The sequence below is a fragment of the Crinia signifera genome, chromosome 4, assembly GCF_055691185.1.
Source record: "Crinia signifera chromosome 4, ASM5569118v1, whole genome shotgun sequence".
Classification (NCBI taxonomy): domain Eukaryota; kingdom Metazoa; phylum Chordata; class Amphibia; order Anura; family Myobatrachidae; genus Crinia; species Crinia signifera.
In genome coordinates this window covers 241,865,202-241,890,624 of record NC_139220.1, presented here as the reverse complement: position 1 = coordinate 241,890,624, position 25,423 = coordinate 241,865,202, and the positions used below count along the sequence as shown (strand labels likewise).

General features: G+C 43.8%; 1 protein-coding gene across 2 annotated transcripts in view; it reads right to left on the bottom strand.

Annotated features, from left to right (window-relative positions):
- The window catches only part of LOC146075182 (aminopeptidase N-like), a 141,298-nt gene that overhangs the window by 68,439 nt on the left and 47,436 nt on the right, over window positions 1-25,423 (bottom strand). For both annotated transcript variants that reach the window (XM_083184152.1, XM_083184153.1), the window contains exons 6-12: window positions 22,327-22,481; window positions 19,615-19,728; window positions 17,981-18,124; window positions 16,516-16,581; window positions 14,914-14,979; window positions 2,594-2,745; window positions 2,146-2,222 (exon numbers count right to left, since the gene is read on the bottom strand). In XM_083184152.1, the coding sequence (XP_083040278.1) occupies window positions 2,146-2,222; window positions 2,594-2,745; window positions 14,914-14,979; window positions 16,516-16,581; window positions 17,981-18,124; window positions 19,615-19,728; window positions 22,327-22,481 (774 nt within the window). The remainder of the gene's footprint in view (window positions 1-2,145; window positions 2,223-2,593; window positions 2,746-14,913; window positions 14,980-16,515; window positions 16,582-17,980; window positions 18,125-19,614; window positions 19,729-22,326; window positions 22,482-25,423) is intronic.

Below are 25,423 nucleotides of genomic sequence, written 5' to 3'. Positions count from 1 at the left end.
TTTTGTTATTTATTCAATGTTATGCCAAGCTTTGTCTCCCTGTATTGTTCCTTTGTACGGCGCTGCGAAACACTTGTGGCGCCTTATAAATAAAATAATAATAATAACATTCTAAGTCAGGACACTGAGTTTATTGCCAAAATTTAGATATTACAGTATTTACCCAGAAACGTTCATTTACATGTTGTGTTGTTAAGAATTGATTATTAATGCAATTGTTGTATAGCAGGGTTGCCGACCCTCCTGGAATTTCCGGGAGTCTCCCGAAAATCGGGCCCCCCTCCCGGCCCCCCGGAAGGGTGGGCAACCCTCCCGGATTCATGGGGGACCCCCGCTGTTCCCCCGGATCGCGGCATTAAAATGCCCAATCCTCAGGTCTCAGAGGAGGGGGCGGAGCTAAAATTACACAATCGCGTCATTTTAGCCCTGCCCCCTCCACGGAGATCCGTGAATTCGCTGAGTTGCCACCATGGGGGCGGGGCTTAGTAGTAGTAGTACTTTTATTTATAAGGCGCCGCAAAGTGTCCGCAGCGCCGTACATAGCAAACAAAAAACAAATGACAGGGTAACGTACAGGGTGTGTTGAAAAATACAGTATAAATAGGGGTATAGCTGGTAGAAATAAAATCAGCATCAGTTCAGAAGTAGGTGTCAAAATTGTCGAGGAGACTGAAGATGAAGTAGAGGAAGGGAAGAACAGGACAGGAGGACAGGTGAGGTAAAGAGGTAGGGTGAGTACGTGAGGCAGGAGGACCCTACTCATAAGAGTTAACATACTAAAAATAGGTGGGTGGACGAACGAAAAACAACAGGATAAGTAGGAACGGAGGGGAACGGAGGCAGGATAGGAGGATCAAAGAGGTTAGGAGGAGGGATAGGCTAGTCGAAAAAAGTGGGTTTTGAGGGAGCGCTTGAAGGAGGTAAGGGAATCAGAAAGCCTGATGGGTGGCGGGAGGTTGTTCCAGTGCAGGGGGGCAGCGCGAGAGAAGTCTTGGACACGGGAGTGGGAGGAGGTGATTAGGTGAGAGGTCAGTCAGCGGTCAGCAATGGAGCGAAGAGGACGGGAGGGAGTGTGGATAGAGATCAGTGAAGAGAGGTAAGGAGCGGTGGAGGAGGAGAGAGCCTTGTAGGTGGTGGTGAGGAGTTTAAAGAGAACTCGGAAAGGAATGGGGAGCCAGTGAAGAGATAGACTTAGTGATGTCACGCTTAAGCCCCGCCCCCTGAGCGGCTGCTGAAACTCTCCCAGAGAGGAGAATAATAAAGTTGGCAACCCTGTTGTATAGTCAAAGAAGATAATTTTGAACATTTACAGTTTCTAAAGTAGAAATGCATAGCTGAGATTATTTGCACTATTGTGTTCTATGGTCACTGTGGGGATATTTCTAGATATTCTACCATCAGAGCAGTCTGAGGTAAATTCATATGACTATTGATAACCAGCTTATTTCAGGAGAGAACTATTAGAAAAATCCTCTTCAAATAAACCAGTTTCCTGTGAAGGTGACTGTTTACCTTATACTGTGTGGACTCAGTTTCCTTAGCCCTCTGAAAATGAAGAAGAGAACCTGAAGCGGGTACAGAAGAATCAGTCACCAGGTAAAATAGAGTTTAATTATGATAAGTTACAATACCACTATTGCGGCTAATACCTGGTTACCACACATGCACGATTATGTGCATGTGCAGCCCCCTTGTGCGAATGTCTTCAGCTAGTATCACACTCGCCGAGGCGTATGCATGGAGAGGGAGGGGGGCGGAGATTGAGTTTTATGGGCATCCCCATGAAACTGCTGGGCGTTGCCCTGGAAGCACGGATGAGCCAATGCCTGCACGGGGTTGGCGGTTGACATCACACAACGTCAGCGCTCGCCCCCTCTTCGGTGGTCACTGAAGGAAATAACAGTCAGTCTAGACTAGTTGCGGCCATTGAATGATTTCTCTCCCCTATGTTCTCATGCGAGGGAATGTGTTCACATACATCCCTCGCATGTTACCGGGGGATACGGCGGCATGGGGGGGGGGAGGGGTTATGGTGTTTAGCTGCATTAAGCCACTTGATAAGCCGGAAAAGGCCACTGCTGAGTGAGCGTTCCTGAATCAGGGCCCATGTTTAGATGTTCAATAAATATGGTATATATTACATACCAGACATTTGATCAAGCCACAAGTTTCCTGGTGCTCCAGAACTTTTAATGTATGAGACGGGTACAATCCACGAATAGCTGAAATCATTTTAGTAGAATATCATCAGACATGAAGTGGTCAGAAGTTACTGATTTGTACAGAAAATAACATTACCACACAGAATATAAATACATAGCACCAAATCATACAGTATATAATCTGTCCAATGCTGATTTTCACTAAAATAGTCAGTGCAAGGCCAGAATTATTATCAATAATAATATTAATAAATCTTATTGGTGTATGCAACATGTGCTGAATATATTGTAGCATATTCTTCATGTCTAGTGAAAACACTTTAGTGTGATGAATTCACACATTTTTTTTTTAGATATATTTTCTGAACAGAATGTATACTATGATTAAACATGTCACATATTGTTATCTAATTTACATTAATTAAACATACTTTTTAATTTCTGCGTCTGGATCTAAAAGAAAGTGTTTTTGCTCTATTCTTCCAACTCTTGAATCAATAGTCACCACTGGAAAGCCCATTTGCAAGACCCATGTGTTCATGATTTTTTCCACGCTGTGTGGAAGTGAATTTGGATCAACAGCCTAGTACAAAAAAACATGAGCATGTGTTAATGTAATATAAAGTTGAAAATGAACATAGTAACCATTTTCCTGTTCTAGAAACAAGTACAAAAATAAAATAAAATGAACACATCAGAAGATATGTGTCCCCTAAATCTGTGTACACATTGCGGCAAACAACTTGCAGCATAGCGGTGCTATTTTACGCTGAGAAGTGAATGGGAGCCGGCGGCGCATCCGTATGTACACGGCATGCAATACCGCTACAGCAAGCTGCTAAACCCAGCAAAGCTGTAGCCGGGCATATCTGTAAATGCTGCTCCCCTAAGTATTTCGGAATACCAAGTGAATCAAATATAAATAATGCAGATGGGGAGAAAACTCACCAATGGAGGTGCATAAGATTATTAATTTATATATAAAAAACAAGCATCAATTTAAAGTACAATCATGAATTCATAAATACTTCTTCCATCTCCAACAATAAAGAATGCTCCTTTTGTATAGCAAATAAATGGGACCAATGTTACTAATGTAGATAGTGCAGCCGTGCAAGTCCACCAGACGACCGCCCTCCGCCCGCAGTGCCACCCCTGTACGGCTGCGAATGGATGATTTACATAATCATCCATTCACAGGCAGGGAGAAATAATTCGATGGTCGCCGATCATCGAATGATTTCTCCCATGCACGCAGTTCAGAGTGACCTATATAGTCACTCTAAACTGCGGGCGCCCTGTGCAAGGACAGGGTAGGCATCTGACATCCGGTGGTGTCAGCTGCCCGCCCAGTGGCGTAACTAGATTTTGGGCGCCCCCCGCCGTTAAAGGGGGGGCGCCCACCCACGCACCCCGCCGCACCAACCCTCGCCCGCCGCACCAACCCTCGCCCACCCCGCCGCACCAACCACCGCCTCGCCGCCCATGCAATCCCCCGCAGTCTTACCTACGCTCAGTATGCGCTGGTCCCGGCTCCCTTCTTCTGCTATGAGGACCACCACAAAATGTCTGCCCCCATGCAGCAGACAGTTTCAGAGAACTTTCTGCTACATGGGGGCGGACATTTTGTAGTGGTCCTCATAGCAGAAGAAGGGAGCCGGGACCAGCGCATACTGAAGACTGACAGGTAAAGACTGTGGGGCAGTGCTATTTTTCAGCAGGAACCAGCAGGAACTCAGTTCCTGAACCTCTAATTAAATATGACATCATCAGGAACTGAAAATGTACTTTTTATAAGATAAGTTTTATTTTAAAGTCACCTGTGAGTGCCTTTGTTTCTAAATACAATATATACATCTATCTATCCCTCCCTCTGTCTATTATATATGTTTTTTATTTAATTGATCCACCCCGGACCTGGAGTTCCTGAACCTATTTTTCCAGAAAAATAGTACTGCTGTGGGGGATGGCGGCGGGGCGGCGGGGTGTAACTATAGCACTGCAGCCCCCGGCGCCCGCACATGCACAGCGCCTCCCCGCGGTCGCGGGGGCTGCGGTGCTATAGTTACGCCCCTGTGCCCGCCCCCCGCATGTCCGTCACGTCCTCATTAGCCTGGGAATGCCCATGGAACGCTGGGCGTTTCCATATGCTAGAATAAATAATGGGGCTGCCCGGCGCCCCCGCCCTTCTCCACCCCCCTTCGGTGTGTAGGGTGCATGCACGCAGCGAACCGAAAGTTTGCCGTGTGTGCACGCACCCTGTGTCTGCACATGCGCAGAAACGCGCATGCGCATGCACAGACACTATACATCCGTCCTCCGTGCAAATGCACGGAGGACCGAATTAATCAAAATAAGGCCCAGTGTTTGATGTAGTCCAGGGGTTCTTAATCTTGATCCTCAGGACCCCACACAGTTCACATTTTCCAGGTCACCTGCCAGTTTCACAGGTGTAGTTATTACTCATTGACACATTTTAAAAGATCCACAGGTGGAGCTAATTATTTCACTTGTGATTCTGTGAGAAGACCTGCAAAACATGCCCTGCGCGGGGTCCTGAGGACCGAGCTTGAGAACCTGTGATATAGACAGTTTTAATGTTAACTCATTGGTTGCATTTATTCGCTATACAAAGGAGCATTCTTTACTGTTTTAGATAATTGGTTGCCAACCTTTTATCTCTCCTGTACCCCTTGATTGGGCTTTTCATTTATGTGTACCTTCTCTTCTCAATTAGAAATATTCACAGTAATTTCGAGTGGAGTGGAAGTGGGCGGTATGTGTGTCCTTATATTAAAGAGTAGTGTGCGGTCAGGAATCAGGACCCTCTGTGTCTGGCTGCTGGCTAAAGATTGTAAGCTTGTGGGCAGGACCCTCCTAACCTTTTTAACTGTATGTAAATTCCCAGTTTGTTGTATCACTGTTTCTAATTGTATATGGAATTTACTGCACTATATAAGAATCGGTTAATAAATAAAATAAATACTATGGTCTCCGGTGTTCCTGCTAATGCGCTGCACTTCCTCCACCCATGTCAGTGCGGGGCAGATAATCTCTGATGTCTGAGGGCAGAGCAAGTAGCTAGAAGAAAGAAGAAAGTGCAAGTAGCTGTCCGTGGATTTTCTGGTCGGGCAAAAGCACGAGTATACACTGATGGTGCTGCAATGTGGTTCGTCTCCATGACAATGGGAGACTTCTTCTGCCATTACCAATATTATTTTTAAGTACCCTCAACCGCTCTGCAGAGTACTCCCAGGGGTACTAGTACCCCAAGTTGGAACCACTGTTGTACATGGAAGAATTGTGTGTTTATGAATTCATAATTGTGTAATCCATTTTTTTTTTTTTATATATGCTTCATTAACCCCTTCCTGACAGAGCCAGTTTTTGAGGTTCTGACAGAGCCCTTTTTTTCAAATCTGACATGTATCACTTAAGTGGGGATAACTTTTTTTTGCTTTTTCTTATCCCAGTGATTTTGAGATTGTTTTTTCGTGACACATTGTACTTCAAAGTAGTGGTAAATTTGGGTCGATACAGTCTGTGTTTTTTTGTGAAAAATACCAAAATGTCGTGAAAAAATGGAAAATTTAGCAATTTGCAAAATGTCACATTTTCTGCTTGAGAGACAAATAAACATACCACTCAAAATAGTTAATAACTAACATAGACCATATGTCTACTTTATGTTTCCATCATTATTTCAACTTCCTTTTAATTTTTTTGGACACTAGGAGGCTTACAATATGAATAGCAAATTCTAAAATTTTCAAGAACATTTCAAACACTGATTTTTTTAGGGACCAGTTCAGTTCTGATGTGACTTTGAGGGACTTGTATGTGAGACACCCCCATAAATGATGCCATTTCAAAAACTGCACCCCTTACAGTATTCAAAACAGCATTTTGGAAGTTTGTTAACCCTTTAGGTGTTTCACAGGAATTAAAACAAAGTGTAGGTGAAATTTCAAAATTTCATTTTTTTTGCAGATTTGCAATTTTAATACATTTTTCTAAGGAACACAGTACATTTTACTAGAGAAATGTGACTAAAAATTGATTCCCCCAATTCTTTTGTTTTCATAAATATCCTATATGTGGCCCTAGTGTGCACGTTGACCAAACCACAGGCTTCATAATAGAAGGAGCACCTACTTGATTTTGGAGCCTCCTTTTTATGAGATTATTTTTTAGGCACCATGTAGGTTTCTAGGCACCATAAGATGCTAAAATTTAGGAACCCCCCCACAAGTGACCCCATTTTGCAAACTACACCCCTCAGGGAATTCATCTAGGGGTATAGTGTACATTTCAAACCCCCAGGGGTTTCACCAATTGTGGTACAACTGGGCAGTGAAAATTTAAAATTAAATTTTTTACACAAAAATGCAGTTCTGGCTCAAAATTTTTCATTTTCAGAAGGTATGAAGGAGAAAAAGCACCCCAAAATCTGTGCCCCAATTTCTCCCGAGTACGGCAATGCCTCACATGTGACCAAAAAATACCATTTGGGTGCATGGCAGGACTCAGAAAGGAAGGAGTGATTTTGGGATTTTGCAGCTCAGATTCTGGTGGAATGTTGGTGGGTGCTATGTTGCATTAGCAAGACCCCCCAAGCACCAATACAGTGGAACCCCCCCACAAGTGACCCCATTTTGCAAACTACACCCCTCAGGGAATTCATCTAGGGGTATAGTGTACATTTCAAACCCCCAGGGGTTTCACCAATTTTGATACAACTGGGCAGTGAAAATGAAAAATTACATTTTTTTACACAAAAATGCAGTTCTGGCTCAAAATTTTTCATTTTCATAAGGTATGAAGGAGAAAAAGCACCCCAAAATCTGTGCCCCAATTTCTCCCGAGTATGGCAATGCCTCATATGTGACCAAAAAATACCAGTTGGGTGCATGGCAGGACTCAGAAGGGAAGGAGTGATTTTTGGTGGTGGAATGTTGGTGGGTGCTATGTCGCATTAGCAAGACCCCCAAAGCACCAATACAGTGGAACCCCCCCACAAGTGACCCCATTTTGCAAACTACACCCCTCAGGGAATTCATCTAGGGGTATAGTGTACATTTCAAACCCCCAGGGGTTTCACCAATTTTGATACAACTGGGCAGTGAAAATGAAAAATTACATTTTTTTACACAAAAATGCAGTCCTGGCTCAAAATTTTTCATTTTCAGAAGGTATGAAGGAGAAAAAGCACCCCAAAATCTGTGCCCCAATTTCTCCCGAGTACGGCAATGCCTCACATGTGACCAAAAAATACCATTTGGGTGCATGGCAGGACTCAGAAGGGAAGGAGTGATTTTTGGATTTTGCAGCTCAGATTCTGGTGGAATTTTGGTGGGTGCTATGTCGCATTAGCAAGACCCCCCAAGCACCAATACAGTGGAACCCCCCCACAAGTGACCCCATTTTGCAAACTACACCCCTCAGGGAATTCATCTAGGGGTATAGTGTACATTTCAAACCCCCAGGGGTTTCACCAATTTTGATACAACTGGGCTGTGCAAATGCAAAATTACATTTTTTACACAAAAATGCAGTTCTGGCTCAAAATTTTTCATTTTCACAAGGAATGAAGGAGACAAAGCACCCCAAAATCTGTGCCCCAATTTCTCCCGAGTACGGCAATGCCTCACATGTGACCAAAAAATACCATTTGGGTGCATGGCAGGACTCAGAAAGGAAGGAGTGATTTTTGGATTTTGCAGCTCAGATTCTGGTGGAATGTTGGTGGGTGCTATGTTGCATTAACAAGACCCCCCAAGCACCAATACAGTGGAACCCCCCCACAAGTGACCCCATTTTGCAAACTACACCACTCAGGGAATTCATCTAGGGGTATAGTGTACATTTCAAACCCCCAGGGGTTTCACCAATTTTGATACAACTGGGCAGTGAAAATGAAAAATTACATTTTTTTACACAAAAATGCAGTTCTGGCTCAAAATTTTTCATTTTCATTAGGTATGAAGGAGAAAAAGCACCCCAAAATCTGTGCCCCAATTTCTCCCGAGTATGGCAATGCCTCATATGTGACCAAAAAATACCAGTTGGGTGCATGGCAGGACTCAGAAAGGAAGGAGTGATTTTTGGTGGTGGAATGTTGGTGGGTGCTATGTCGCATTAGCAAGACCCCCAAAGCACCAATACAGTGGAACCCCCCCACAAGTGACCCCATTTTGCAAACTACACCCCTCAGGGAATTCATCTAGGGGTATAGTGTACATTTCAAACCCCCAGGGGTTTCACCAATTTTGATACAACTGGGCAGTGAAAATGAAAAATTACATTTTTTTACACAAAAATGCAGTTCTGGCTCAAAATTTTTCATTTTCAGAAGGTATGAAGGAGAAAAAGCACCCCAAAATCTGTGCCCCAATTTCTCCCGAGTACGGCAATGCCTCACATGTGACCAAAAAATACCATTTGGGTGCATGGCAGGACTCAGAAGGGAAGGAGTGATTTTTGGATTTTGCAGCTCAGATTCTGGTGGAATTTTGGTGGGTGCTATGTCGCATTAGCAAGACCCCCCAAGCACCAATACAGTGGAACCCCCCCACAAGTGACCCCATTTTGCAAACTACACCCCTCAGGGAATTCATCTAGGGGTATAGTGTACATTTCAAACCCCCAGGGGTTTCACCAATTTTGATACAACTGGGCTGTGCAAATGCAAAATTACATTTTTTACACAAAAATGCAGTTCTGGCTCAAAATTTTTCATTTTCACAAGGAATGAAGGAGACAAAGCACCCCAAAATCTGTGCCCCAATTTCTCCCGAGTACGGCAATGCCTCACATGTGACCAAAAAATACCATTTGGGTGCATGGCAGGACTCAGAAAGGAAGGAGTGATTTTTGGATTTTGCAGCTCAGATTCTGGTGGAATGTTGGTGGGTGCTATGTTGCATTAGCAAGACCCCCCAAGCACCAATACAGTGGAACCCCCCCACAAGTGACCCCATTTTGCAAACTACACCCCTCAGGGAATTCATCTAGGGGTATAGTGTACATTTCAAACCCCCAGGGGTTTCACCAATTTTGATACAACTGGGCAGTGAAAATGAAAAATTACATTTTTTTACACAAAAATGCAGTTCTGGCTCAAAATTTTTCATTTTCAGAAGGTATGAAGGAGAAAAAGCACCCCAAAATCTGTGCCCCAATTTCTCCCGAGTACGGCAATGCCTCATGTGTGACCAAAACGTGGCAGGACTCAGAAGGGAAGGAGTGATATTTGGATTTTGCAGCACAAATTCTGGTGGAATGTTGGTGGGTGCTATGTCGCATTAGCAAGACCCCCAAAGCACCAATACAGTGGAACCCCCCCACAAGTGACCCCATTTTGCAAACTACACCCCTCAGGGAATTCATCTAGGGGTATAGTGTACATTTCAAACCCCCAGGGGTTTCACCAATTTTGATACAACTGGGCAGTGAAAATGAAAAATTACATTTTTTTACACAAAAATGCAGTTCTGGCTCAAAATTTTTCATTCTCAGAAGGTATGAAGGAGAAAAAGCACCCCAAAATCTGTGCCCCAATTTCTCCCGAGTACGGCAATGCCTCATGTGTGAAAAAAAGTGGCAGGACTCAGAAGGGAAGGAGTGATATTTGGATTTTGCAGCACAAATTCTGGTGGAATGTTGGTGGGTGCTATGTCGCATTAGCAAGACCCCCAAAGCACCAATACAGTGGAACCCCCCCACAAGTGACCCCATTTTGCAAACTACACCCCTCAGGGAATTCATCTAGGGGTATAGTGTACATTTCAAACCCCCAGGGGTTTCACCAATTGTGGTACAACTGGGCAGTGAAAATGAAAAATTACATTTTTTTACACAAAAATGCAGTTCTGGCTCAAAATTTTTCATTTTCATAAGGTATGAAGGAGAAAAAGCACCCCAAAATCTGTGCCCCAATTTCTCCCGAGTATGGCAATGCCTCATATGTGACCAAAAAATACCAGTTGGGTGCATGGCAGGACTCAGAAGGGAAGGAGTGATTTTTGGATTTTGCAGCTCAGATTCTGGTGGAATGTTGGTGGGTGCTATGTGGCATTAGCAAGACCCCCGAAGCACGGTGAAATGATGAACCTAATAATCCATAGATGTGTGGTATATTTTAAAACACTCCTTTATACATAGGCCGGGTTTGTCGGGGCAAGTTTCACAGTGGAAAATAGTTTCCTTTCTTATTCCCTTTTTATAGCAAACTTTGCACCTTTTTTGTGTCCTGCCCTTTCTTGCAGTGGAGGGGATTTCGTTCGGAAAATGCTGCCCTGGTACAATACGGGGGCCAGTACTAGAAGTACTGGGGCCCTCTGCCTGCTGGTTCCCAAATACTAGGCCCTTTATGACTTCCTCTTGAAAGTGCATAAATGTCCCCCTCTGGCCGGTAGAACGGAATAGCACGTAAGCGTTATACAGTGCCATCTGGATGATATACACGGCCAGCTTCTTGTACCAGATTTTTGTTTTCCGCAGGGCACTGTACGGCTTCAGTACCTGATCTGAAAGATCCACTCCGCCCATGTACCTATTGTAATCCAGGATACAATTAGGTTTTGAGGTGTGGGTACTGGTACCTCGTACAGGGACGGAGGTGGTACTGTCTCCGTGAATTGTTGTCAGTATAAGGACATCCCTCTTGTCCTTATATTTGACCAACAACATATTTTCGGTGCATATTCCCCTGCTTTCACCCCTTCTCATTACTTGGGCAATGTGCGTTTTTGGGAGTCCTCTTTGGTTCTTGCGCACAGTACCGCAAGCTGCTGTACCTCTTGAACCAAGGGCCTTAAACAGGGGGATGCTAGTGTAAAAGTTATCCACATAGAGGTGATAACCTTTATCCAGGAAGGGGTGCACTAAATCCCAGACAATTTTTCCACTAACACCTACGAGGGAGGGGGGGCATTCTGGCGGTTCAATTCTTGAATCCTTCCCTTCATATACCCTAAACCTGTGAGTGTACCCTGAGGTGCTTTCACACAGCTTATACATTTTTATGCCATACCTTGCCCTCTTACTGGGAAGGTACTGGCGGAATTTAACCCTTCCTTTAAAATGTATAAGGGACTCGTCTATGCAAATGAATTTATCTGGGATGTACATCTCTTCAAATTTGATCAATGACCGGCCTGACTTTGAATAGCCGGTCAAAGGTGGGATCATCTCTGGGTGGGCACTGTGCATTATCGTTGTAATGCAAAAATTTAAGGATCGTCTCAAATCGAGCCCGGGGCATGGCCATACGGTAAAATGGGGTGCTGTACAGAACATCTGTACTCCAATATTGCCTAATTTCTGGCTTTTTTACTATGCCCATATGAAACACCAGACCCCAAAACGTCATCATCTCTACTGCATCTACAGGGGTCCACCTAGCAAATGATGACGTGGGGTTTTGAGCAATAAACTGCTGGGCATATAAATTAGTTTGGTCCACCATTAAATTTATAAAATCATCAGAGAAAAATAATTTGAAAAAGTCAATTTCTCTGAGACCTGTGGAATCAAATTGGATTCCTGGCATGGCCAAAAACTCAGGAACCTGGGGCTCAAAATTGTCTGGTGGTGGGGTCCATAGGAGATCAATTATTGGGGGGTGGGTCTCAGCTGCTCTACGGGGGCGTCTTTGAGGGGGTCCCTCATCACCAGAGGAGGAAGAGGAGCTTAAGACGAATCCTTCAAATTCCCCGCTTGCCTCACTGGCTGTGTCAGAGTCAGAGGCAAGCATGGCATATGCCTCCTCCACTGAATACATTCTTCTGGATGACTGGGATGACATTTGGGATGACATTTGGATGACATTTGGGATGCCATTTTTATTTTTGTGTTACTGGTAGTGAAATGTTTCAACACGTGTATAGTGTAGGGGGGGGTACAAACTTTATTTCAACCCGGGGGGTATGTAGTGTGTAGTGTGTATGTAGTGCAGGAAAAAAAAAATACTTTATACAAAAAAAAAAAAATTGAAGGGGTTAAAAAAAAAAAAAATTGAAGGGGTTAAAAAAAAAAAAAAAAAAAAAAAGGTCCTGCGCCAAAAATTGAGCACAGATGTTGGTCAGTAACGTCCGTCACTGAACAGCGCTCAAAGGCAACAGGAATTTGATCAAAAAAAAAAAAAAAATAGATCAACCCTGTGCCGAAAAAGATGATCAGTGATGTACGTCACTGATCAGCGCACAGTGGCCACAGGACACCCACAAAATCACAGTGTGTGTAAATAAAAAATTAAAAAAAGACCCCACAGCACACACAAAAAAAAAAAAGGTGATCAGTGATGCGACACTGATTACCATCGAGGGGCAGCAGGTGCACAACCTTTGGTGCAACTGACAGTGCAACTGGCAGGTATATATAAAAAAAAAAAAACCTCTGCACCCCCAAAAAGTTGCTGATCACCTCAGATATAGTGATCAGCACAAAAGGCGGGGGCAGCAGACACAAAATTTAGCACTCTCTATCACTATCTCTCTCTATCTCTCTATCTCTCACTATCTATCACTCTATGACACTGCAGCAGCAGCACTGACAGTTATATATATGAAAAATAACCCCTGCACCCCCAAAAAGTTGCTGGGGGTGCACAAAAGGGGGGCAGCAGACACAAAATATAGCAGTCTCTATCACTCTCTGTCACTATCTCTCTCTATCTCTCTATCTATCACTCTATGACACTGCAGCAGCAGCACTGACAGGTATATATATATATAAAAAATACCCTGCGCCCCCAAAAAGTTGCTGATCAGTTAATTTATACTGATCAGCACAAAAGGGGGGGCAGCAGTCAGTTATATAAAAAATATATAGCACAATCTGTCACTATCTCTCTATCTCTCTCTATCTCTCTCTCTCTATCTCTCTCTATCTCTCTTTATCTCTCTTTATCTCTCTATCTATAACTCTATTACACTGCAGCAGCACAAAATATAACACTCTCTGTCACTAGGCCTCTCTATCTCTCTCTATCTCTCTCTCTCTATCTCTCTATCTAATAACTCGCAGCAGCACAACACAGCACAACACAGCACAGGATGTCACAAGAAGAAGCAAGATCCAGGCAGTGATCAGGTAAGTATTTAGCAAGTTCTGGTCAGTAAATGGCGACAGCTGGGCACGGTGACCGCACTGCACGCTATTCCAGACCGGAATGGCGTCTGCAGTGCAGTCACCGTTAGTTTAAACCCCCCTCCATGGCTGTGATTGGTCCGTCGGTCCGACGGACCAATCACGGCCTTTGGGGGCGGGCGGGGTGAGGTGGGGTGACACCAGTGTCACCCTTACACCCCGCGGTGATTGGTGCTGTACTTTACAGCACCAATCACCTCCGATCCCGTGTCACCGGCGAACGTTATTCGCCGGTGACACAGAAAACGCTGTAATTGGCTGTTCACACTGAACAGCTAATCACAGCGATCGCCGACGGGGGGGCGGCATCGCAGCCCCCCCTGGGCATGCAGGGACATGTCTGCTGTCAGGGACAGCAGACATCGTCCCTCTGTCACTGCGTCTCTAGATGCAGTGACAGTTAGAAGTCATGACGTATATATACGTCATGTGTCGGGAAGTACTTCCCGGCCATGACGTATATATACGTCAAATGTCGGGAAGGGGTTAATAATCTTATAATGTATACCACCATTGGTGAGTTTTCTCCCCATCTGCATTATTCCAACTAGATCGCTTGGAAATGGAGCACTGATCGCTCCGTGTGTATAGCCCCAGGATGTAGAGCCCCAGTCCTGCGCGTCGCCATCGCCAGCATGCTGCAGGATAATTGGCTTCAGTATATCGATGCCGGCATCTCAACTATCACTGGGAGACTGGCGCCGGATTTCCGAAATCAATTAGGATCCCAACGCTGGAATCCCGATGGCCAGGATGAAGAATGGTAAATATGTGGTGCAGTTAGCATGTGGCCAGGGGAGGGGGTGGTAGGTTAAGGCACTAGTAAGAGGATGGGTTAGGCTGCGGGGAAAGGGGGAGTGCGAGGGGATTTGGGTTAGGCTGCGGGGAGAGTTAGACTCTTGAAGGGAGGGGTCAGGCTAGACACTAGTAGTTCGGGTCAGGCTATGGGGGGGCGGGGGATAGTCATGCTCAGGGGTTTCCTGGTGTGATGCACACCTTACCCCCATTATAGTTATATATAGATATATTGTGCAAAACTCCAGCACTCTGCTCCTCTTAGTGATAACTGGTTCCTGTGAGACCAAGGGTTTAGAACGCAGGCGGCACTAGGAGACTTCTCAAATGGTGAAAACATGCTTTATTGAGCTATAGATATAGAATTTCACAGTAAAAATACAATATAAGTTCTTTCTGTAATGTGATTATTGTATTTTCTTTTGTAACCAGAATATTGCTGGATATTTTATACATAAGCTCAAAAAGACACGTCGACAGTAGCAAAGATTTGTGGTGATTCTATAATGATCTTTCTCAAATGGGTAAAACCATGTTACACTGCAAGATCTGCTGGACAAACTGGCATAATACTCACTCTGCATCGGCCACTTTGGGCCAGATGTATCAAGCTTCAAAAACTGATAAAATGGAGAGTGATAACCAACCAGCTCCTACCTGTCATTTTTCAAACCCAGCCTGTAACATGGCAGTTAGGAGCTGGTTGTTTATCACTCTCCATTTTATCACCTTTGAAGCTTGATACATCTGGCCTTTGTGTGTTGCATATAACAACTAAATTTATTAATAAAGTATCTTAGCTTACCATCTGTAAATGAGCCCACAGGTCTTTGTACACGGTGTTGTTATATTGAAACGCATTCAGATATGTCTAGAGAAACAAGACATTGTTTTATCTGTTAATATCCAAATACAAATGTTTAATGGGCCCACTTTTCAATAATTACAGTTGCATTTTTAACTGGGCATGTTTTTGGTGCCCAAACTCACATGAATTCAAGGGCACCTGCAGGGACAGGGCCGCCAAGAAGAGCCCATTTCTGTGGTGTGCTCGGAGTGGAAGCGGGACTCCTGCACATGTGCAAAACACTGGCCACACTTGCATGGTGGCCATTGCTGGGGAGGGATCCAGGTGAAGTTTAGCCTATAGGCTACACCGGGCTAACACCGTCGTCAGATGGCAATAGCTGTGGCAACCAAGCTCGGGAATGTTTTTCATTTGACTAGATTGCTAGAAAATGAAGCACAGATCTCTCTGTGTGTATGCCCCTGAACAATGGCAATGCACGGTTAGGATAATTGGGCTATAATACAAACTAAAGGGGTTACACTTGTTTGGGTGCAATGAAGCCCAGACAATAGGCATTTTTTTTTGTTTTACTTGTCATCTGGCTTGTTTTTTGGTGCCAAACCTATTACCCACCCTTTTGTCTGACTATTTGTATATTATCCCTTGAATTTCAGTAGTTCGTGTGTCAGATATTCTCCAGCAGAGTGAATCTGCGGGCCACAAGCTTGTGTCTCGCTCTGACATTTATGCCCTCTTTGTTGGGGACCAATGTGCAAATTGAACAATTATTTGACTGCAGAGCCAGCACCAACCACTAGCAGATTAGATTGTTAACAGTGTGTAATATCCTACACAGGCCCTGATCTTGATTCCCACTGATGTTCCAAGCCTATTTTGTCCTTTCCTAAATGTCCTTTATCAAAAGGATTAAATGCTTGTATAACTGACACATCCTTGGCTACGGCTCCCGGCTGTGATGGACATGCGGGAGAGTGGGCAACTGACATCACCAATGTCAGCTGCCTGCCCACTTCCCCCCGAGTGTCCACGCATATGTAAGGTTGCTCAGAGCAGCTTTATATATGCGTGCACCTTCCACATCTTTGGATGGTCAGTGACCATCCAAAGATGTGGGAGGGTCCCAGTGGCATCCGAATGGATGTTTATGTGAAACATCCATCCGCACGCTGTGAAGGAAGCGCCTATGCGAATGGTGGGCCGGCGTATCACCATTCACAAGGTGGGATCTCGTTGACTCGCAAGGATGCAAATTGGCATCCGAGCGAATCAACCACAATAACCCCCTGTTTAACTGCCTTAAGGTGCCCATCATTGCATGCATTTTGAACGCGATCTGATTGTGACCTAGTTCAAAAAGTATGTGCAGCACATACTTATTGAACTGTGAGATGGGATGTGCACGGGAGCGCGCATCGCATTGCACCCGCAAATCGCACCGTGTATGGGCACCTTTACTTCTCTGTATTGTTACAATAATTTCAATTGAACAATGCATGATGTGTATTTTATATTTGTGTAGTTTAAAATTCCAATGCATGCCTTTACATTGTCACTAGGATATTAATGTTTGTAAACATATATTCATAGGTTACTTACACGCAGTCCATTTAGAAAGACCTCTTCAGTAAGGAAAGAACACAGCATTCGAATCACTGATGCACCCTAAATTAATTCAGAAAAGTGTACAGGTTAAATATCCCTTATAATTGCTTAGCATTCATATTCAGTGCCTGAGATTGTACACAAAGGGATATATTCACTGTCAGGCAGAGGCAGAATTTATTCTGCCAGTTTGTTGATTGACATCAGCTTGTCTGGCGGAATATATTCTGCTAGTTTGATATTCCAGCTATTCAGAAAGCGTTCCTAGCCGAAAGCATTCTGGCTGAATTTCAAACAGGCATTCCGCCTGGGAGCACCCCGCTCCTGCCCGCCCCCGACACTCTCAGCAGTAGTGAGAGCAGGGACCCAGCTTGCAGTGAATATTAATGAGCAGGTCCCCACTGCAGTGCTGCTTGGGATAGCGCTGACAGCCGTATAAGTAATTTGCGGGGACCCGCTCATTAATATTAACTGCGAGCTGTGTCCCCTCTAATTACTTAGGCGGCTGTCTGCGCCGATATCCCCAGCAGTACTGAAGTAGGGGACCCACTCATTAATATTCACGAGCCGGTCCCCGCTCACTGTCAGCACCGGCTGCTGCTGCCATCCCCTCTCTCTCCATCTCTATCCCACTCCCAGTGCCGCTGGACAGGGCAGGTGTGATGGGGACAGAGAGGAGCAGGTGCGGTGGGGACAGAGAGGAGCAGGTGCGGTGGGGACAGAGAGGGGCAGGTGCGGTGGGGACAGAGAGGGGCAGGTGTGATGGGGACAGAGAGGAGCAGGTGCGGTAGGGACAGAGAGGGGCAGGTGCGGTGGGGACAGAGAGGGGCAGGTGTGATGGGGACAGAGAGGAGCAGGTGCAGTGGGGACAGAGAGGGGCAGGTGCGGTGGGGACATAGAGGGGCAGGTGCGGTGGGGACATAGAGGGGCAGGTGCGGTGGGGACGAAGAGGGGCAGGTGCTATGGGGATAGAGAGGGGCAGGTGCGATGGGGACAGAGAGTACATTTCTGATACCATGGGGGAAATTTACTAAGATGGGAGTTCTATATCACATAGAATGTTGCTATCGGCAACCAATCAGATACTCTCTATTATCTTATAAAGGTGCTAAATAAAAAATAAGTAGGTTCTGATTGTTGCCCATAGCAACATCCCATGTGAAATAGAACTCCCATCTTAGTGAATTTTCACCTATGTGTTTAAATTTAATCTACAACTATGTATGAACGAAATTGGGGAGCATGTGAAGTACATCTTAGGTGCATGCGTAACACCATTCCACTGCGTCCGACATTGTCCCTGCATCTACTGTAGCTCAGAATCTGGCCCCATAACTGTAACTCAGGTCCTAATGACTAGTATGTGTGAAATAAAGCCTCAAGTGGACGTGGACCTAACCTAGTCACACGCTAACACCAATCCTTTCATTACATTTAGAATTTCTAGATGTCAGCTCACCTTACTATAGCTTACGGAACTAAAGAGCTCGTTTATTTCTGCTGGGGTGTTCACATCCTCTTCTCTTGATGTGAGTGGATGGGAAGAGAGCAGAGCATCAGCCGCCATCACTTTGTGCACAGTAGTCAGCACTATCAGGTCTTTCTGTTAGGGTCAGATTACAGAACGGGTACAGTCTGGGTAATATTGTTTAGGTTCTCTTGGTGGTCTATAAGTATTTCAATGTTTACATCATACAATATAAACCCATTTTTGGATAAAGGGCAATGAAGCATTTATACCACCTTATAGGATCTATTACTGGCCGCATCTATGTTGGACACAATTAACCAATTTCCTGTAAACGGTTAAAACCAGTAATGGATCTAGATCCAGAAAGTAGTCGACCTTTATCAATTCACCCAACAATAGTCTATAACACCACCTGATGACCTCTGATATTGACATCTTCTTGTTGGAAATGTAATAGCTTAAAAATGTGTCTGTAGAGTACCTAACAACAACCGAGCTTCAAGCAGCACCGGGCAGGACCTGCAGGGGTGGAAACTGGCATTGGCTGTTCCAGAGCTGGATTAAGGCCCGGGAGGCTCTAAAGGGTAACATTTGGGACAGCTTCATAGCAAGATTTGGGGAAGAGTACGATGCTCTTCTGAGCAAACAAGAACTCCAATACATGTGCTGTATTCAAAGTCCGGTATGAGGCTTGTCTGCTCATACATTGGCTCCATCCATATTCAGAAGAACAGTGGAATCAGGAGAGTGAATTGTCATTATTGGGCACTCTACTAAATTGTAAGTAGTCAAATGCACTTGTATGCTGTAAGAAATCTATGGGTAATCCTATTCTATGCTATGAACTCGCGGGTATGTATCCACAGGCATGTGCAGCACATTTTATTAGGGGGTGCACCATCAAAGGGATGTGTCTAGCACCACCTATTGGGCATGTCTAACTCCGCCCATTGGCTGCGTCTAACACCGCCAATCAGACGTGAATACCTTCATCTATTGGCACTCGCTACAATATAAAACGTCTCTCAGCCACACCATAATCACCTGTCTATTTCAGTTTTATTCTTCTAATTACTCTGCGTAACAGTAAAAAGATGACGCAGGTATGAAGTGATATGACAATGGTCTAGTACAATTAACAATGCAAAATACACATAATTGATTGATGGGCGCTTCTTTTAATGGAATACAGTTTTAAAAAGCAAAAGTCTTTGGTAAAAGCAATTGCTGGTATCGCTAGCGGCAGGGAGGTGTTCATAAGGGTGGGCACAGTATTACGGTGTGCCTGTGCACCCCTAACACTTAATGTGCGCACGCCTATGTATGTATCTCTCTTTCAACAAGGTCAGAGACATCTTGTGTTTTTATGTGACGTTCAAAAGCAAAGCAGTTCTCTTTTCCAGTCTCACTATACCCGAGCACCTGACCACAAAACCCTACACTGCCAAAGAAACCAATCATAAAACTGTCAAATGCTGCAGTACGATGTTAATGAAATATATCATTTTATTGGTTGTTGTGGGTTAGTGCACCCTTATGCACATTGAACGCAACTTTTATTCCTTGCCTCCAAACCAATGTATATTATTTCTTGATATGAGATTAACTATAAAGCAACATACTATTTTCCAGGTGGGTTCTGCAAAGTCTGCTCCCAAATATTGCACGTAATAGGCAAAACCTTCATTCAGCCATAGATCATTCCACCATTCAACTGTCACAAGGTTCCCGAACCACTAAAATAGTAGCAAAATCAAAAAAGTTTACAAAATTGACTAAAGTGGACCCGTGGAAGCAGTTTGAATTCAATGTGCAATATACAGTATGGTATGTTTGTTTCATGTTTTCACACATGCCATTCTTTAGAAAGTTTTCTATAAACTTCCTCTGTCTTCTGCTTCCGTCTGCCATACTTAGGCCTGCATTTATCAAAGGTGCTTTTGGGTTATTTTAATGCTATAGTTCGCTGTGGTATTATGCTAGAATTGAGCAGAATTGAGCACTGAAGCTGCAATCAGAAAGCGGTAACAGTAAAACATCGGTCAGTGCTGTTTGTGAAGCCCAACCAACACTAAAAAATTTTTTCCTTTTCCTTTCCTCCCATTACTCAGGCACCTTCTGCTACCAGCATCAGAACCCACACCTCTGCTGGTCTGCTCTCCACCTTTCCATCCTGCATTCAGCCCCCCTTCTCCCACACCTCCATCACACCATCGGTGCGTGCTTTATATAGCACAGAGTGTATTGTGTACAGTGGATCTAATTCAGCATGGATCACTAGGTAGAGAAAAAGCAGTTGCCTGCAATCAATAAGTCACCACCCAGAAAGAATAACTGCCCCTTGCAAAATTGTAAATGCATCGCAAATAGCATTACATTTGCAAAAGCCGAACATCTAACAGTTTTTTCCATCTGTCTTGAGTAGGGATTCCACTAATCTGCTCAAGAACCAGGCTGGAAGAGGTCATCGCTGATGTCATAGACCCTTGTGAAAAATGCCTGGCATGCCTGTGTTTTTATGGATCAAAAAGTTTCTGCCGCTAAATGCTGGATTCCTGTTAATCTGCAACATATGTTTACGGATATTGCTAATTACGTCAGCAGTCCTTCGATAATCAAATTCTTTGCTTAGCAATCCATGCTGAATTGGGCCCAGTGTGTGCTTTGAGAGAGAGTAATCTGGAGAAAGGCAGCTAGTGCTACCAGAGTGCTGAGTGTTGGTGAGTGCTGTTAAATAGCTGGTAAACTGCAATTAAGAAAAAAATAGCATTTGGACAAATTATCATCCTAGATACTCAACACTGCCCGATGCCTTGTTGCCTCACACTGGAAAAACCTAGACCCCCCCTCCCCCTCAAGCAGTTATAAATAATATATGGTTTGTAGCTTCCATGGAGAAGATAACAGCCTATCTTCAGAACAAATCTTTAAAAATTATTCAAGTCTTTACCCAATCTCTCTGTAACAGAAATTCCTCTGACCATATTGAGAATTTTTAAATATAGGTCTTCATTAAGTACTCTCCTATGGTTAATGCTTACAGTTCCTCTCTATTTTATCTTATATCTTTCTTTTTTACATTTTTTCTTCTTTCTTCATCTCCCCGGGCAAATTCTTTCTATCTCTTCTAACCTTATTTTTCCTTGCCCCCCCCCCCAATACTTTCTCTTTTTTTCCCATCCCAAGTTATATAATGCACCCTTATTACTTCTATGCTGTTCTTAGTAATTAATATGTTTGATACACATTTGACAATATGAAGAATATGTTCTAAATACATTGTTTATTACAAAACTTCATAACTTATGCACAATACATTTTCTTTTTTTGTTTACATTTTTTTTTTAAATATCAGACACAGTGTACTATGTTATATTTTGACGGACACTGTGTCTATTTATTAAACGTATTTCCTGTACATTGAGAAATGTTTGTAATCCATTGTCTACTATTCAAATGAAATTGCATTTGAACAACACTTGCATTTGTGATCGCATCTGAGATTTAAAAAAAACATTGTGTTTATCAGTTAACCCTGTCAATGAGGCCTGTCAATCAAGCAGAGGTAATGTTATTTTCTAATGCTATCACAGCACCCATTCTGCACAAGCACAAATTGGGTCCGCCAGCTACGCAGAACAGGTCCTGTATGTGCACAGTTGCCAGATTATTGGGAAACTGCAGGTAGGATCACTTATGCAATCCACCCAGAATTAGCCCCTATGTCACTGTGAAATCAGGCAGAGGAGCAATGAAGGATAAACCAGACCCTATTATTTTCTGCGCGTGCAGTGTGCAGGCTCCTCAAGTCCAAAATGACTATGGGCAGGATGTTTTAACATCCACCACCCCTCTCCGCCGGCTACCGCATTCATACTAATTACATATGCACTAACATATGCGAGTAGTAACAACAAGAGCTGTCCTATGCGATACAGAGACCCTCTGCGCATGGGCAAAGTGATGGCCTGACCACTGAGCACGCTTGGAGGGATCAATGATGGATCCCTTGCAAAGTGCTGTGGAGAGAAGCCCACAGGCTGCAGTGCTGCCCCTACTGCGGGACATTAGAGCACATGAAAGATAATTTCTGGTTTAGAGCTTCCCACCCTATACGTTTACAAATATAATTTTTGGGGGAGAATACTTCTAGGGACTATTTATGAACTATGGAAAACAAATGTTCTTTAAAGGTCATCCGCGTGAGCGAAGCCGCAGGCAAACACTAGCTTTTAACATATATGTAGCAACTTTGTTAGAAAAAAATCATGATCAATAGAGGCTCAAATAGCAGATGCTGTTATAATAGTATGCAATATAAAAAGACGAACAACCTGATGTGCAAGTTCATGTGCTATCACTCTGACCACGCCCTCTTTGTTGCCAATGGAAGACTCTCTTTCATCATAAAGAAGAGTGTAATCCAAGTATATCACCAAGCCCCAGTTCTCCATACCTCCTGCACCCAATTCGGGCACGGCCACCTGGTCTAGAATAGAGAACTCAATGTTAGTACAATATTATCATGCATCTATCTAACACCTATAACTTTTGGCAATTCCTGAATATATATAGGCGTTATACATGGAAAGTATATTTATTACATTCAAATGCTTATCTGGAAAAGTAAACAATTCTGATACACAAATTAAGTGTAAACGCTAAACAATTATTTTAAAGCAATATAGTTGAATCCCAGAGCCCTGACATCCAATATAATATAACATATGTGTCACACAAAAGTAGCAATTGGAAACTGTACGTTGGTTACTTGGTCTGAGTGAGCAGTGACGGTGAGGTTCTGCCTTCCCCTCCTTTCACGACAGGTAGGAGTGCCACCTTACCTCAAAGAGTGAATGACAAGGACTGTAGCTGCACCAGTTTTATTAATGCGATGAGAAACATTGACGTGAACATCAGACATATACTAAAGATCTCACACAGAACACACATCAGAGAATATAGGTCCTTATTCTAGTTCACTCTTCCCTGACAAAATCCTTCTTAGATGGACAAAACCATGTGCACTGCAGGTGGGGCAGATGTTACTTGTGCAGACAGAGTTAGATTTGGGTGAGTTATTTTGTTTCTGTGCAGGGTAAATACTGGCTGCTTTATTTTTACACTGCAATATAGATCTCACTTTGAAGTAAAACCCCACCCAAATCTAATTCTATCTGCACATGTTACATCTTCCCCCCTGCAGTGCACATGGTTTTGTCCAGCTAAGAAGGATTTTGACAGAAAGAGTGAACTAGAATAAGGCCCATAGTGCAGTTACGGTTTGTAGACTCTCATAAGCACATTTCAAGTAACTTACTCCACATCACAGTATTAACAATGTTCTGCATTTATCTATGCACATTTGCAATAACCACACTAGATAGTTCAGAAATTACAATGGAAACAAATTTAAATGATTTAAGTTCTGCGCAATTGGCAGCTAGGGGTGGATAACAGTCGTGATGACCCCGAACCACAAACACTAATGTCCACAAAGTAGTGTATTAGTAATACACAGAGGTGTGTTCCCTCCACCGGTGGTCAAAAGGAAGAGGTGACATACATCCTTGGCAGGGTATGGGCGTCCCCTCTTCTCCGCCTCTCTTAATAGGTATATACACAGAGGATGAATATAGCCATATTTTCTCAGACAGAAATTCTCCAGTGGATCATATGGTTAACATAGGAATTAGCGAAATAGGCAAGCAATAGTGTAATACTATTTAATCAATAAATGGCATATAAGAACATGCAGTGTAGAAGAAGTAAACAGTTCTCAAATAGCACTTAAATAAAGTGGCAGTCCTGGTTACTGCACTTCACGGACGGAGGCTATGTGGTCCCGGCAACATCCTCCTGTCTGGGTGGTGCGGTAAGGTTCTGACGCATTTCAACCATCACTAGGATCTTTATCAAGGAGAAAAAAGTGCTCAATGGTGCTGGGTGACAGAGCTGGCCCTAGCCTAAATGATGCCCTAGGCAAGATTTTGGCTGGTGCCCCCTAGCACCGCCACTAGTTCCGCCTCTGACTCTGCTCCCCTTTCCCAGCACCATCAACCCTCATCACAGCAGTCATCATTTTGGTGCCCCTACCCGCAATATTTTAAATAAAAACAGTGCACACATTTGGTGCGCAGCCCAAACAGGGGTGTGTTCTTGCTGGGAAGGGGCATGGCCACACAACTTTACCCCCAATTCAAATGATGCCACACAGTAGTGCAACTTTATTCACATTATATCATGCGATGGTGTCCCTTATTCACGTTACATCACACTGTAGTACCACTGTACCTTATATACATTACTCCTGACATTAACCCTTAGAAAAAAATCCTGAGAAAATATTGTATTTTAACTATCTCCATGGCCACACTGCAACCCAGCACAAAGCAGTGTGTGCTGGGCAGAGGAGAAGAGCTGCAGCTGCTGCTGTCACTTAAGGGGAGGGGGCCCGGGGCTCACACTGGGCCCTCCCATCAGACTTTGGCCTGGGTAATTTGTACCTCCCTACCCCTTTCTCTCGGCACCCCTGATTATACCACACAGTAATGCCCCTTACACATGACACACATTATTAATGTCCTGATAACCATAATGCCCCTTACACATTATGCCAACCTTTATTAATAAGCCCTTCATACACAAAATGACACACAATGCCCCTTACACATATGTTGAACATTATTAATGCCCTTATACACATGACACACATAATGCCCATTGGAATAGCCTACCATCAGAGGTGGTAGACGCAAATACAGTAATACAATTTAAACATGCTTGAGATAGGCATATTGATATCCTTACAACAAAATAAGGATCAAATATGGTTTGAGGTAACATGTTTAAAAAAGGGGCAGACTAGATGGGCCAAGTGGTTCTTATCTGCCGTAAATTCTATTACACATACAGTATGTTGCACATTATTAATGCCCTTATACACATGACACACATAATGCCTGTTACACATATGTCGCACATTATTAATGCATTAATACATGACACACATAATGCCCCTTACACATATGCTGAACACTATTGCACAACCAACCCAACCGCAGACAGCACTCGCACAGCCACTAACACTGTGACCTCTGCCTCTGCTTGGATACAGATGTTTCCTCATACATCTTGTCTCAATAGACCATGTAGCTCCTGGCCAGTTCTGCTAACGTTGGGTGCCTTTTATGCTGAAAATTTGTCTTATTTGCATTTTTATGACCAGCACACACAAGGAGCTTCCGATGATTAAAATGATATGCGGCAAACCTATATTCTGTGTGCGACTGTGGCTGTACCTGCATACGGAATGATATGTTACAGTGATTTCCATGAATACACTATTTCATATGCAGATACAGCCTCACTCATACACAGAATATAGGCATGCCTCCCTCGCATGATGGGACTTGGAGAACCGCAAGTCCC